This window comes from Eucyclogobius newberryi, unplaced genomic scaffold (assembly GCF_026437365.1).
Source record: "Eucyclogobius newberryi isolate DKJ021-1_F unplaced genomic scaffold, fEucNew1.0.hap1 SCAF_1, whole genome shotgun sequence".
Lineage (NCBI taxonomy): Eukaryota > Metazoa > Chordata > Actinopteri > Gobiiformes > Gobiidae > Eucyclogobius > Eucyclogobius newberryi.
This window is the reverse complement of record NW_027315723.1, coordinates 48,942,366-48,958,658: the sequence shown is the minus strand read 5'-3', so window position 1 is coordinate 48,958,658 and position 16,293 is coordinate 48,942,366. Positions and strand designations below refer to the sequence as shown.

At 40.7% G+C, this 16,293-nt stretch overlaps 1 protein-coding gene across 1 annotated transcript; it reads left to right on the top strand.

Moving 5' to 3' along the window:
• The first annotated feature begins 1,747 nt into the window (after positions 1-1,747).
• Positions 1,748-8,534, top strand: LOC140364165 (CMP-N-acetylneuraminate-beta-galactosamide-alpha-2,3-sialyltransferase 1-like). Its single transcript, XM_072450343.1, has 6 exons — positions 1,748-1,828; positions 6,259-6,455; positions 6,529-6,696; positions 6,766-6,811; positions 6,875-6,994; positions 8,318-8,534. Exons 1-6 carry the CDS (start codon positions 1,748-1,750, stop codon positions 8,480-8,482), a joined length of 777 nt encoding a protein of 258 aa, XP_072306444.1. The 3' UTR covers positions 8,483-8,534.
• The last annotated feature ends 7,759 nt before the right edge of the window (positions 8,535-16,293 follow it).

The window sequence follows — 16,293 nt, the reverse complement described above, 5'->3', positions numbered from 1 at the left end:
AGCATAAAAGTCAACTAGAATCACTATAAATCAACTTAGCAGTATCAAAAGTAGAATATGAAAATATTTTACACAACAAATCAAAATAATACATAATATTAGCAGCATTAAACACCAGACCATATTTAACAACTGTAGAATACAAATACAAAATACGATTACAAAATATAAACTCCAATTAATGAATGCAGTAATTAAGCAATATTAATTTGACTTAGTATTTACTTAGATGTATAAATATGTATATTGCACATTAACCCACTGAAATAAATGCCAAATACATCACACCACAACATAACACTTAAGTTATTTCATTCATATTTACACCCAGACCAAAGACCCAGACAAGAAACCACGCCCCGCCCCTTTAACATGTGGCCACGCCCGCAGCACATTAACAATCACAACATCGCACAGCTTAAAACGGTTCAAATAAAGCCAGCGATCTTACCGGCTGCTGCTTCAATGTTTGCATGTGGATAACGGTACGAGGCGCTCCTGTCTCTCACATTCTTAAACTAATTTCGCCGGCTTCAACTTATGCCCCGGGGAAGACGAGTGAATTAGGGTCCGAGTGTTTACGTCCTTTCCAGTGCAAATGTACTATTATCAATAGTAAGTATAGTAAGTATAGTAAGTATTACGATTATCAATAGTAAGTATAGTAAGTATTACTATTATCAATAGTAAGTATAGTAAGTATTACTATTATCAATAGTAAGTATAGTAAGTATAGTAAGTATAGTAAGTATTACGATTATCAATAGTAAGTATAGTAAGTATTACTATTATCAATAGTAAGTATAGTAAGTATAGTAAGTATCGTAAGTATTACGATTATCAATAGTAAGTCTATCTTAGGGTAGACTACGAAACAGGGAAAAATGTCATGATATGGGATCTTTAAAGATCCAATAAAATTTCCCCATGTGTGGACAATAAAGGAATATATTTTCTTTGCACTCTTCTCTTTTATGTCTTAAATTGTTTTTAATTAGTTAATTTTATTGTATTTCTGTTTCTGTAATTTCTTTTTGATTTTAATGCATTTTTCCTGCTGTGTGAAGCACTTTGAATTGCCTTGTGTATGAAATGTTGCCTGACCAGCCATTCCCAACACGTTTTAGCAAACTACTTATCAAACAGAATATGGGCGGGGCTGGCGGGTCAGGCAATATATAATGTGCTCTACAAATAAACTTGCCTTGCCTTATCTTATCTTATCATCGCTGCTACCGCAGCTTTAATTCTTCTTTTAATCTTGATTTTATGTTTAAACTGAAAAAAGTGGAGGTGTCGATGCATATTTCAGTGAATTAAGCTTTCTAAAAGGGGGAGGAAAGGAGACACGTGTTCCTATCTGACTCTGAAACCAGTTACACCTGTTTTACAACAGTTTGTATTCTCAGTTACAGGAAACAAAAGTTGCTTCTCGTTGAGGCATCTGTTTGGACGGTTTGCACATATTGGACATCATGGTATTTCATGGATCAAGTAGGAAATTTAGTTTTTATTCTTTTAGATTTTAGATGTACTGTGTAATCTAACTATAGGCATCTAACATTTCTCTACAGGTTGCATTTTAAAAAGCTCTCAATGGGTATTTTTGTTTCTCTTGTGCTTGTCTGGCATCAGCATCATTTGGAAAATATTTGACATCTCTCAGGTATTTGACTTTAACCAAGACCAAAGAAAAGACTGCGGGTGTGAGAAATGCATAACAGAAGATGAACCAGGACAATGGTTTATGCAGCATTTCCAGAACACTATTCGACCGCTTTTGACTGGCCATTATAACCTGTCACAAGAGGCATTCGACTGGTGGAGGGTAAGGCTATTTGAATGTTACTAACATCAAATCAAATCAATTTATTTTTGTAAGGCCCAAAATCACAACAACAGTTGCCTCTGAGGGCCACAGGGAGAAATGAATCAACAATGTCTGTGGTGGCGATGAAGTCAGACAATGTCTGTGGTGGCGAGGGACGATGTCCCAGGGTCCTCTGTCCTTAGACTCTCCTTCTCGGCCAGGAAAAACTACAAAAAAAACCTCTTTGGGAAAAAAGCGTAGAAACCTGGAGGAGTTCCAGTGAAGGAGAGATCCGACTCTCACAGACGGACAGACGGACACGAGGGAGACTGGAGCTGGACCCACTCTTCAGGCAGAAGAGGGACCGTCGGAGGCGAGCTGGACCCACTCTTCAGGCAGATGAGGGACCGACTGAGGCGAACTGGACCCACTCTTCAGGCAGATGAGGGACCGTCGGGGGCGAGCTGGACCCACTCCTCAGGCAGATGAGGGACCGTCCACACAGGGCAGGGACCACTTCACCAGGGGAGGGGCATCTGGGTCCACAGGTCCTCAGGAGTGAGAGAAAGAAAAGAAGGCGGTGAACAGTTTGCAAGTGGAATCAAAAAATAAATATTGTTTGATAGTATAAGTAGTCAGAAGAAGAAGAGGATAGTGCTCAAGCTGTCATACTTCCCCCAGCATAGTTACTCCTAGGGCAGCGTAGCTAAAGCTGTGGGTTTATGTTTCTGTTCCTAACTAGTCTGACCATAAGCGATTTCGAAGAGGAACGTTTTAAGCCTGGACTTAAATGAAGAGACTGTGTCAGCATATTTAACATGGGTCGGGGGCTGATTCCATAACACAGGAGCTTGGTAGCTAAACGCTCTACCTCCTACAGTACTTTTAGAGACTCTTGGCACCACCAGAAGGCCAGCATTCTGAGAGCGAAGAGCTCTGTTTGGATGATATGGTTCTATAGCATCTTTGAGGTAGGATGGGGCCATGTCATTTATGGCTGTGTAGGTCAAGAGTAGAATTTTAAATTTGATTCCAAACTCGACGGGGAGCCAGTGAAGAGACTTCAGCACTGGCGTAATGTGCTCTCTTCTTTTTGTTCCTGTTAGTAATCTTGCTGCTGCATTTTGAACCAGTTGAAAGCTTTTTATGGAGCTTTTAGGACACGCTGCAAGCAGGGAGTTACAGTAGTCTAATCTAGTCGTTACACTTGAAGGCAGAATTCTTCTGATTTTGGCTCTTGTTGCGCAAATGGAAATAGGCTGTTTTACAAGCTTGATTTATATGAGCTTTAAATGAGAGCTCCTGGTCAAATAAGACTCCAAGGTTTCTTACAGTAGAACTGACATTGTCCAGTGTGACTATCTGCTCAGATAGATTGTCTCGTAGATGCTTAGGGCCAAGCACAATGACCTCGGTTTTTTCAGGGTTAAGAAGCAGGTAGTTTAGTGTCATCCAGGTTTTTATCTCCTTCACACAAGCACTAAGTCTGTCTACTTGATCGCTCTGATCAGGTTTCATTGATAAATACAGCTGAGTGTCGTCTGCATAGCAGTGGAAGTTAATGCCATGTGACCTGATCATGTGACCTAACGGCAGCATATAAAGAGAATTGGACTGAGTACTGAACCCTGTGGCACACCGTAAATTACTTTAGAGCAAGGTGAGGAGCTCTGGTTTACATTAACAAATTGGAACCTATCAGATAAATAGGATTTAAACCAGCTGAGGGCTGTTCCTCCAACACCTACATCACATTCTAACCTCTGCAGTAGAATGTTGTGGTCGATGGTGTCAAACGCTGCGCTGAGGTCCAACAGAACCAGGATTGAGACCAGTCCATCGTCAGCGGCTAATAATAAATCATTTGTGACTTTAACTATTGCAGTTTCAGTGCTGTGGTGGGCTCTGAACCCTGACTGGAAAACTTCAAATAAGTTATTATCCTGCAGGTGGCGACAAAGCTGTTTTACTACAACTTTTTCAAGGATTTTAGAAACGAAGGGAAGATTTGAAATAGGTCTGTAGTTTACCAATAGGTCGGGATCTAGATTAGGCTTTTTCAGAAGAGGTTTAATGACTGCATGTTTGAAGGACTGTGGAACATAGCCACTTTCTAGTGAAGTATTTATTATATTAAGAATAGGGTCTATAATTAGGGGGAGAATGTCTTTGAGGAGCTTGGAATGGGGTCTAGGACACAAGTTGAGCTTTTAGAGGACATAATCGCTGAAGTTATCTCTGCTTGATCAACAGCTGTGAACCTTTCTAAGTTTACAGGTGGATTTATATGGGACGTTAGATTTACAGCTTGGGCTAGTTCAGGGCTAATAGCGGGGGTAATTTCATCTAATTTATCTCTGATTGTTTTTATTTTATTGTTAAAAAATAGGAGGAAATCATCAGAGCTAAGTGTAGCTGGGATTGAGGGCTCTACTGCACTGTGACAGTTTGTTAGCCTAGCTACAGTGCTGAAAAGGAATTTAGTGTTACTTTTGTTGACTTCTATTAGATTTGAATAATATCTGGTTTGGGCCTTACGCAGAGCCTGCTTATAGGACAGCAGGCAACTTTTCCATGCTTTTAGGGATTCTTCTGTGTGAGAGCGACGAAATAATCCCTCTAACTTTCTAACTCTTTGTTTATGTGAACGCAGTTCTTGGTTGTACCATGGGGAGGCGCGTTTTGGCCTAATGACCTTCTGTTTTAACGGCGCTACAACATCAAGAGCAGACTTCAGAGAATTCATGGTCAAGTCGACAAATTGATCACATTTACTGGGACTAGAACTGTTCTCAGCAGGATCACATGACATGATCACATGACATGATCACATGACATGATCACATAATCACATGACATGTCACTGAATATTGGCTCTATTATTTCTTTGAATTTTGAGATAGATTTTTCAGATATTGTCCTTTTCATTATAACTTTATTTTGTGGGGCTGGATGATCTTTAAGAATAAACTGAAAGGTAATTAGGAAATGATCTGACAATATAGGGTTTTGAGGGAGGACACTGAGGTCACTAATCTCTGTTCCATACGTTAGGACAAGATCCAGAGTGTTCTTGTGAGTGTGAGTCGGTTTATTTACATTCTGAGTGAAACCAATGCTGTCTAACAAGGCGCTGAAGGCATTACTGAGAGCGTCATCACTCATGTTCACGTGGATATTAAAGTCTCCAACTATAACTATTTTATCCCAGGCTAACACTAAGTTTGATATAAAGTCAGAAAACTCTGTTAAAAACTCTGAATAGGGACCAGGAGGTCGGTAGAGAACTATGAACAAAACTCCTTTTTGGTTTTTCATATTTGGACATGTGATTGACAGCATAAGGCTTTCAAATGAGTGAAATGCATTGTTAGTTTTAGGGCTCATGAGTCGCTTGAGTGTGAGATCACTGCCACACCACCACCTCGGCCTGTGCTCCTGGCAGTCTGAAAGTTAACATGGGTGGGTGGGGTTAACATGGGTGGGTGGGGTGGACTCATTTAGTCTGACGTAGTCGTCTTGTTGAAGCCACGTTTCAGTTAGAGCTAGAAGATCTATGTTATAGTCACTAATTAATTCATTAACTAAGAGCGATTTGGAGGAAATTGCTCTGATGTTTAGCAGTCCACATTTTACGTGTTTATTCATTTGTATATTTGTGTCATTTGTGATTGTTATTTTCCTTAAGTTATTTGGTCTGACGCCTGAAATATTTTTTCTGAGATGTGACTTTTTGGCATTATTTGTACGAGGGACACGAGGGACACGAGGGACACACACAGTCTCTATCTGTCTTGAATCTGAACACTTCACATGTAACAGAACGGGCGAGAGTTCAGCGACAGAGGAGCGTCTTAAACTGCTGCTCTGCGCCCGGGGCTCATCCCTAGATGGTCACTTAACACGACTAAGACTATATACCATATTATATACCATTATATATAACATAACCCATATTGTTCTTTTGTATTATTTATCTAAATTCTGTTAAGAAATTCTTTATGATTATATTAAAATGGCTGCGTCTGTGCCCCAAACGGCTTTGATAAAGATTTTTACAACTCTTTAATTTAACATAACTTGATCTCTCTGATTACCAACTTCTTTTTGGGGAAGACCTAATGCTGGATGAAAAGAGATCTGGGTCTGGGTTTAATCCAGGAACCCGGGTGGTGAAAGCGAGCTCCGCATTGCACAAAACAAATGAGGGGGAATTAAATAAAGAAACAACGCATCGAGGCTGACAATGGCTAACAATTCTTTTTAATGGAAAATCTAAATATATTATTCCTCACTTTTTTATTTCTACACTGTGGAACATTGCAAACAAGCAGGGTGGATGACTCGCCACCAGAAAAGTTACATAGTGCACCTTTAAGTTCAATGTGGCATGTGTGCAGGGTCAAATCAAATATATTTTTCTCATGTTTCTTTTTTTTATCCAACAGAAATTACAGAGTGGTTATCCTGACCTAAACTTTTTCAGAAATACAGCACAGAAGATCTTTGAGATTATCCCTGTACTTCCTCCTGTGGTTGAACCCAGCCCACATCGCTGTCGGACGTGTGCCGTTGTGGGCAACTCTGGAAACTTGAGAAGATCCCATTATGGAAAGTTAATAGATCAATGTGACAGTGTGTTTAGGTAACTTCAACACATTTTATTTGGAAGAAATACCTTAAAACCATTGATATTAAACTAAAATTGAACCACATAGAATTAACCGTGGTCAGACTAAAGGCTTTGAAGAGGATGTGGGGAGCAGGACCACTCACCGTGTCATGTACCCGGAGAGTGCGTCCCACCTGGATAACAGCACACACATGGTGCTGTTTCCATTCAAGGGCAGGGATCTGGAGTGGCTTGTGAATACGTTTAGAACAAGGTAAGCCATTGCTTTTTGAGTTAAAAAATAATAATGTTGGGATATTAATGTAGAATTTTCTGTCATCAGTTCCAATGCTCCAGGAAAACATAAACCCATAGCAAACAAGAACATGGTAGGTCCATTTGTTCATTCCATGCAGTGTGGTGTGGCTTTGACTAGTTGTTGTGTACAACAGGTGATGGTGGTTCATCCAGCCTTTATGCAATATGTCCATAAATCATGGCTTCAAAGTAAAGGGAAATATCCATCCACTGGCTTCATGTCTGTGATTCTCGCCTTGCATCTTTGTGATGAGGTAAGACCCGGGTTCACTGCCAACCGCTGTAGGCCACTTGATACGATATGAAAAAGGGCCATATCTGCTCAGCAATGCCCGATCTCATCAGTTCTCAAAAGCCATTCTGATGCTAATCAAGGACTCAATGATTAGGGAGCAACAGTCTGTTTACAAAAGGATGTTTGACCCATTACCGGGCTGTTCGGTTACAAGAAAGAGTAGTCTCAGGAGGTTCCGCCTGGTGGGCCGGGCCCACTCCGAATAGAATAAATATCTGAGCTCCCAGACTTGATCCGCAGATTGAGAATAACTCTTGGATGAGAGTTGGAACGCTCAGATGCCTACAACTGAATCTTTACCTACTGGGATTTGTCAAATATTTACTACTGTGTAAAAAACATGAGCTTTGACCATTGTTTACAGTATTGTTGCAAGTGTCTTTGTACCCACAGTATTTGCTTCATATATGCAACAACGCCACCCTATTTTCAAAACAAGGGACTTCCTACAGGTCACACAGCTTCATTAGGACTTCAAATCATTGGAAAGAGACCAATATACACAAGGTTTACATTTATTAAGCTGCACAATTTATATTCACACATTATTTCAGATAGTTTACAGTTTTAACATTGCACTCGCATCCAGCGTTGTCACAACTTCACTGTGACAATTAGAAGTCCCGGATCAGTTTTTAATCAAGTAACATTCGTAGATGGAAGAAGGGAGAAGGGGGAGGATGTTGCGCCAATGCCTGAAGAGCGAGTGGAGACGCACAGAGGCCGGCGTTCCGGAAGGACCCCAAACTGCACAAACAACTCTATAAGCTATAGTTTAAAATGCAGGACTGACTGCTGTATTAAGATTGCTTACCGCTGCTGAAAGTCATGTTTTGACGCCACAACGCTTTACGCTGAAAGTAGCACAACTAGTTTGCCACTATCCTTCAGCTGCCCAGTCTGCGGCTCTGCGAGCGGCCATCTTCAGTCAGAGGTGAGAGGTCGGGCAACGTAACAGACCCTCCTTTTATCGGGCGCCCTCACCTCAGTCACTACATGCAGGTGGACAGTGGACCGTCCTGCTACACAAGAGAGTGTTTGTAGTACTTCTAAGAAGGTCGTATCTGCAGCCCATCATGTCCAACCAGGAAGTACAATTGTAACATTCACTAAAATGGTCAAACTTGGGAAAACCTGGTCAATACATCTAAAAATATATATAATTATGTTTACTGTGATTTTGTGAAACTCTAACCTTTCATGTGCACTATAAAAACTCCTTCCAGCCTGCATATAGTATATGTATACATGCAACAAGCAAACTCACGAGTTGTCTTTACAGGTGCATGTGTTTGGATTTGGAGCTGACAGAGATGGAAACTGGACCCATTACTGGACCAAACTGTATAAAATATGGAGAACAGGTCCTCATCCGGGTTCTGCTGAGTATGAAATGATTGAGGAACTGGCCAGAAAGGGGAAAATTGTGTTGTACAAAGGCTTTTAAAGCACTGAGCCCTCTACATCTGAACATTTGACAGACCTACTTACAAGTGCAATTCTTAACAGACGCCATTCACTTCTGAGTTGTTTGAAACATAATAAATAGAAGGATATAAGAAAGTTTGTCTGCATTTCTGTTAATTGAATACAACCCTCCCTTTGCATGGGCATCAAATATGTTTATATTTCAATTGTATGATTTAGTCTTGTGTTGCCGTCTTTTTTCACATAATTTCAATGACTAATCAAATTAAACAAGAATACCGGTAGTTTCAGGGGAAACAAGGAAAACAGTAGTAACTCTCCAGACCTCGAAACGGGACAGGCCATTATCAGGAGGCTCCACCGGGTGGGCGGGGCTCACTCAGACTAGATATAGAATATCTCTTAAATGAGAGTCGAAACACATTTTAGGGTGCATTTATTAACATCTAACTAGAGGCTAATTAACATACTAGTAAGTGGTAAATTAGTTGGTTATTAGTATTTAATCTGCCCTTATTAATGTCTTATTCTGCATAACCTTATTCTGCCGCTAATTAGACATGAATGTGACTTTTCTATTTATAAACTCCTTGTAAGTTCTAATTAATATGTTAATAGTTTGTTAAGAGATAAATATAATAATGTGTTTTTTACCTATCAACGGTTAATAAATATAGCTTATTTTTATGTAATATTACCATTACCATTAATTAAGTCTTTAAACTCTGAATATGTTCCCCATTCTAAAATGATGTTTTGATCATAACTAATAAAGAGCTAGTTTGACACAAACTAATATAAAAGTGGTCCCTGTTCCAAAGAGGCTGACAGTTCCATATTCTGAGCCCACAAACAGAAACACTCAAACGTTTCCTCTTTGTTCGGACTCGAGTCATTTTGAAAAAGTGAAATCCCCTTAAAATAAAAATATTCTTATATATTATGTGTGCGGCCAGGAGGCTAATCGTATCCTTGAGTTTTAACATTTTTGAAGTAATAAAAAGCTGGTTGGCATTGTCTTGAAAACCAACTGTATGAATTATTCGAATTGAACTTTTTTGAAGTATGAATAATGGTTTTATATCCTATAATTGTTGGATGATGTTATAGCACATTTTACCAACACAAAATCTCCGGTATGATACATGTAAGGTTAAAAAATGTCATCCTTTGCATGAGAAAAACTATCATTTCTGCCCTGGAAATTAAACATAGTCACTTATTATTTGTTTTAAAGACGTGACGTCATTAGCATTTGCATCTGATGTCGTTTAATATGTGAAAATGTTCCAGTTGCCTCAATTTCATAATTTCAAACATGACATAGCATTTTAAAGGGTCTAGTACACACCCAATGATTCCACATACAGCATTGATACTTCTGTTTTAACAGGACATTTTCAGGTCATATGCTCCAGTTAAAACAAAAATCAACGCTAACAAGAATCTGGTAAGTGTTCTGAACTTTAGTTATTATGTATTTATTATGCTTCTTTGAAATAGGTGCTGTTGGTCAATCCTGGACTCATGAAGTACGTTCACACATCCTGGCTTCTCCCTTCCACTGGTTTCATGACGCTGGTTCTTGCCAGGCACATTTGCGATGAGGTAAGTTAAGTGTGCGCATGCCTTTATTATAACATTAAGGAAGGAAAGCAAGTGTTTTAGAATAATACCTGCAACTTGTCCATATTGCGCAAGAGGATAGAAATACTTCTACTTTGTCACAAGGTACGTATACTATATTCTTTTATCCTTTTTGTCACAATGTGACTTTCCCTTGAGTAACACGTATAGTTAAGAAGTAACACCATCGCTCTGTTGCTTTGTGACATGCTTTGTTTTCTCATCATTCACAGTGTCATTGCTTTAACAAATTTAACAACTAAAATACCAGCTTTGTGTAGGAAACTGGTTTTGTAGTACTTTGTTTCCTGCAAGAATTCTTCATTCTTATTTCAGTTCAAGTCAAGCGACAGAACAGGGTTGAAAGACTGACTTTGTGTAAGACATGAACACAAGCCATTGCTCAAGAAGTTGACACAATTGACTACAGTGGGAAAGTACAGGTGTCATAGAGGTGGTTGAAGACAAGCATCTGATTTAAAAAAAGATTCCACTTTTGATAGTTACATTTTCCTTTTTTTCCCTTATGAATCCAGAATAGGCCCATTGACATTCCGAATCCCATTTTTCATCAAGGCCTGGCCCCAGGAGGAACCCTATCACACTGTAATGTTTTTAGTGCTGTTACGGGTTAGAGAGGCCCCAGGATCTTTTATAGGTGCGATCACGTGACATCACAACAACCGTCTATAGTTTCGAATTGGCAAATCTCTAGTTCAGCGTTTTGTACCGAGGACGGAATTTGATCACATTTTCTTATGTTTCTTCTTGACAAAATATGATTCCATGATTATGGTAAAGTTAGGTGTTGGTTTGTAACAGTTTGTTTGGTTAAATGGAGCGCTAGTCCGCGATCAAGGTAAAAGACACTGTCAGATTGCAGATTTGTTGTATCTCTGTAATTACTGGGCCTTATCCGCATGAAACAAAAACTGGCACAAAGTCTTCTCTGTCAGCATAAATTAACAAAAGTGAAATCATTTTTTCACAGTAGCTTCAGAAAGTGGCGCCGTCGTTCAACTCCAAAGTTTGTTTTCAGTTGAAAGGGCCCGAACAAATAATACAGTTAAATGTTTGTGGATTTTTTTGATATTTCTTACATTCTTTTGTTTTATTAAAATGTAAGTAAATGTAACATGTACCAAAGTGTGCTACATATAAATAACCATTCTACGTGACTCTTGGTATAAAAAATATATTTCTATAGGTGTTTATAGTTATTTAAGGATACATAATGAAGTCACATATAATTACAGTGACTAAAAGGTTGGTGGTTTGTTGTTTACTGGCATTGTTTTGTCCGGCAAGACACTTCATCCACAAGACCCATCCCCCACCTTATTCCGCATGCTTCTATCAGACAAGTTTCTATTTATTCTTTCTTTCACAGGTGAACGTTTTTGGTTTCAGGTTGACAAAAATGGAAACTGGAATCACTATTGGGAAGTACTTCATGACAAACATTTATAGAGTTCATCCCGGGACATACAAATACAATCAGAGGCTGCTCATATAAGGATTGATCATATTTGTCATCTGGTATGTATTTTAAACCCCCTTTCCCTTTGAATCAGATATGGAACAATATTTTTTCAATTATGAATATCAGAATTTGCAGGGAGGAGGGGCCATGCAAATTATGTGTCCTGCTCCTTATGCTTCATGATCATCTCTACGAACACATTTAAAGTGCATGCAAAACACTGGAATGAGTGGAAATGCGTGTCATGTATCATCCAACAACAGGTGCATATCCTGTTAACACACGCCCATGTTTGTTAGCTAAACCCATTGTCAGTGAACTGAGGGCATAACAGAAACATGAGCTGAATACAAGGACTAAACACACCAACTGTCCCAGCGATTGTGGTGGCATCAATAAAGAGAACGGACTGCGTGGACTAATAAAGGCTTATCTTGTCTTAGGGATCATCTCAAAATGGGTTGAAGCTGAAAAGACGTAATATTTTTTGTCTTGGGGGGGTTGAACCTACATTTTGTCTTTTTGTTGCTTTGAAGCTTCAATACATCGTTGTGGCAGTAATTGTTTTGAAATGCTAAAAACTCTCTCAGCAACGAGCATTAGGCCAACATTAGGAGCGGGTGCACGGGCGGGTGCGTACGGGGAGCACGGCGGGTGCGTACGGGGATCACGGCGGGTGCGTACGGGAGCACGGCGGGTGCGTACGGGGAGCACGGCGGGGTACGTACGGGAGCACGGCGGGTGCGTACGGGAGCACGGCGGGTGCGTACGGGGAGCACGGCGGGTGCGTACGGGGAGCACGGCGGGGTGCGTACGGGGAGCACAGTGTGCTGTGGCCAGTGCGGGGGAGCACGATGCTCCGTGCCGTGGCCCGTGCGGGGGAGCACGGCGCTAAAGCGGCTGGTGCAGAAAAGTTGGAAAAGCTTTTTTGCAGCAAATGATCAAGAGATTATGCTCTAGTAACGTGCCTACACACTGCCCGCAAGAAGGACCAACACAAACCCACATGAGGTTTATGATAAACATACCAAAGGATGTTCAGAGATGTTCACTAGAGGTGAGCAGGGTCTATCAAGCTACTATCGTTTTATCAATGCACGTACAATTTTATGTGATGCCAGACTTTTTTTAGTCTTTTGAGGGGGGGAGGGGGTCCACAGAGAGACGGAAAAAAAATCTTCTTTTAAGCTTCAACCTATTTTGAGATGATCCCTTATCTTATCTTGTCTGGTCTTATGTACATTTAGCAATCCCTGGCAACATCTATTGTTCATAAACTCTAACAAAACAACTCTCCTCGGCACTGTACATATCCTTAACAGCTCTGTCTATGAAATAAACAGCCCAAAGTCCATCAGTGTACCACAGGGGTTTCCAAACTTTTTTCACCGAGGGCCGCATTTTGAAACCTATACGGAGCAGAGGGCCACAAACAAATGTTGATTTTTTTGCATTTGACATAGTTTTGATGCCTCCACAGCTTTAATAAGACTTGGAACATTAATGTTATGTTGGTATAACATCGAAATGCTTCAATCTCTCCAATTTTACAGTAAAAACTACTACTTTTTGTTGTTTGGACCAACTTAACAGGAAGCCGGAGGGCCGACAAAAATTGGTCTGAGGGCCGCATTTGGCCCCCGGGCCTTAGTTTGGACATGCCTGGTGTACCAGTTTGTTGAGAGATAAAAAAATATTGTGTGATTATACAGGGAGTGTCTACAGAGCCGGGTTTTTTGTGCCGCGGCTCCTGAAACTGCTGCGCTATTTGACCGTGCCGGGTTAGGGTTAGGGTTAGGGTTAAGGATAGGGTCAGGGTCAGGGTTAGGGTTAGGGTTAGGGTTAAGGTTAGGGTTAAGGTTAGGGTTAGTGTTAAGGTTAGGGTTAGGGTTAGCAATGAGGCTACATGGCCGTGCCGCGGCTCCTGAAACTGCTGGGTAATTTGACCGCGCCGCGGCTCTGCAGCCACGGCCTTGGTTTTGTGAAGCACTTTAAATTGCCTTGTGCATGAATTGTGCTCTAGGCAAGGCAAGGCAAGTTTATTTGTAGAGCACATTTCATACACAAGGCAATTCAAAGTGCTTCACAGCAGGAAAAATGCATTCAAATCACAAAGAAATTACAGAAACAGAAATACAATAAAATTAACTAAATTAAAAAATTATCAATCCAACTGATTTTCTAAACTAATAAAATCACAAACAAAAGAGAAGAGTGCAAAGAAAAAATCCTTTCAGTCATATGCGCAGCTAAACAAAACTGTTTTTAGCTTAGATTTGAACATTGTCAGAGTAGAAGCCTGTCTCACATCTTCAGGAAGACTGTTCCAGATTTTAGCTGCATAAAACTGAAACGCAGATTCCCCATGTTTTGTCCTGACTCTGGGCACCAGCAGGAGGCCGGTCCCTGAGGTCCTCAGAGTCCGAGATGGTTCATATGGCACTAACATATCCAAGATGTACTTTGGTGCTAGGCCATGGAGAGACTTGTACACAAGCAGAGCTGCTTTAAAGTCTATTCTCTGAGCCACAGGGAGCCAGTGCAGAGACCTGAGAACAGGACTAATGTGCTCATACTTCCTGGTTCTGGTCAGGACCCGAGCAGCAGCGTTCTGGATGTACTGCAGTTGTTTTACAGCTCGTTTGGAGAGACCAGTGAGCAGGCCGTTACAGTAGTCTAATCTACTGGAGACAAACGCGTGGATAAGTCTCTCTAAATCTGGTTTTGACACTATATTTTTGATTTTGGCAATGTTTTTTAGATGGTAAAAAGCTGCTGATGTTATTGATTTGACGTGGCTATTAAAGTTCAAGTCTGAGTCCATTATTACCCCCAGATTTCTAATTTGGTTTGTAGGTTTTAGAGCGAGACTCTGGAGGTGACCGCTAACACTTTCTCTTTGTTTCTGTGGGCCAAAAACGATTATTTCAGTCTTGTCTGAGTTCAGCTGGAGAAAGTTGTTTTGCATCCACACACTGATCTGTTGGATGCAGTGACAGAGTGAATCTACTGGTCCATAGTCACCTGCCGATAGTGAAACATAGATCTGAGTGTTGTCTGCATAATTGTGATAGGACACATTTTCACTGCGTATCAACTGACCCAACGGCAGCATGTAGAGGTTGAACAGAAGGGGACCCAGGACTGACCCTTGGGGCACTCCACAGGTCAGGGTCATGTGGTCTGAGACACAGCTACCAATTTCAACAAAGTACTTCCTGTCTTCCAGATAGGACCTTAACCAGTTTAGGGCAGTGCCAGTGATGCCCACCCAGTCCTCTAGTCTCTGTAAGAGGATCCCATGATCGACAGTGTCAAAAGCAGCACTCAGATCTAACAGAATTAAGACTGAGGCTTTGCCCGTGTCAGTGTTCAGGCGGATGTCATTTGTCACCTTGACAAGAGCAGTCTCAGTGCTGTGATGAGGTCTAAAACCTGACTGAAAAACATCAAATGAGTTGTTTATTAAGAGGACATCTGTGAGCTGTTGGTAAACAACCTTTTCAAGGACTTTGCCCCAAAATGGTAGATTAGAGATGGGCCGGTAATGACTCAGTACTGCGGCATCAAGACTGCTCTTCTTTAGGAGAGGCTTTATGACCGCAGTTTTCAAAGACATTGGGAATGTTCCAGATTGAAGCGACATGTTAACTATGTGAGTGAATGGTGCTAACAAACTGTTCAGCACAGACTTTAGAAATCTGGTGGGTAACACATCAAGGCAGCATGTAGATGAACTCAGACTGGTGATGATCTCATGGACAGTTTTGTCAGTTACTGGTGCAAAGTGAGTTAGCTCTAAGTGTCTTGGTGGTTTTAGGGAAATTTTTTGCATTGTGGGATTTATAGCATTTTTAATGCCCTGAACTTTGTCATTAAAGAATAATGCAAACTCATTACACTTGGATGTGGAAATGAGTTCTAACGGCAGCTGAGCTGTAGGGTTTGTTAATCTGTTTACTGTGGCAAACAGGACACGCGAGTTGTTACTGCAGCTTCCAATTATTTCAGAAAAATATCTTTCCCTAGTTCTACATAAGATTAGGTTGTACATGTTCAGCTTTTCTTTGTAAATCTCTTTTTGAACCTGGAGCTTTGACTTGCGCCATTTCCGTTCGGCCCTGCGGCGCTCCCTTTTCTGTGCCCTGACCCAATCATCATTTCTCCACGGCGCCTTCTGCTTATTTTTAACCATTTTAGCCTTTATAGGGGCGATGGTGTCCAGAACATTCAAAACACTAGATGTAACAGAGTTCAACAAATCATTTACATTAGAACATGAGACATTTTCAAAGTTTATCATTTCCATAAACAGTGCACCTGTGCCATCACTTATGTGTCTCCTCTGAACAACTGCAGGACCAACCGGAGGTTTGGGAGAAACAGACAGGTCAAAGAAGACACAGAAATGATCAGACAGAGCAACATCGATCACATTAACATTTGAAATATTTACCCCCTTTGTAATTATGAGATCTAGAGTGTGTCCTTTGCTGTGGGTGGGGCCTCTCACATGCTGAGTAAGACTGAAGGTTTCAAGGACAGCATCAAGCTCTTTAGCGTTTCTGTCACAAATATTATCAACATGCACATTGAAATCACCTGTAATGACCAAACCATCAAAGTCTGTGCATATGACTGAAAGCATCTCAGTAAAATCATCAATAAAACTTTGGCAGTGCTGGGGAGGCTTGTATAAAACAATGAAGAGAATGGATGGA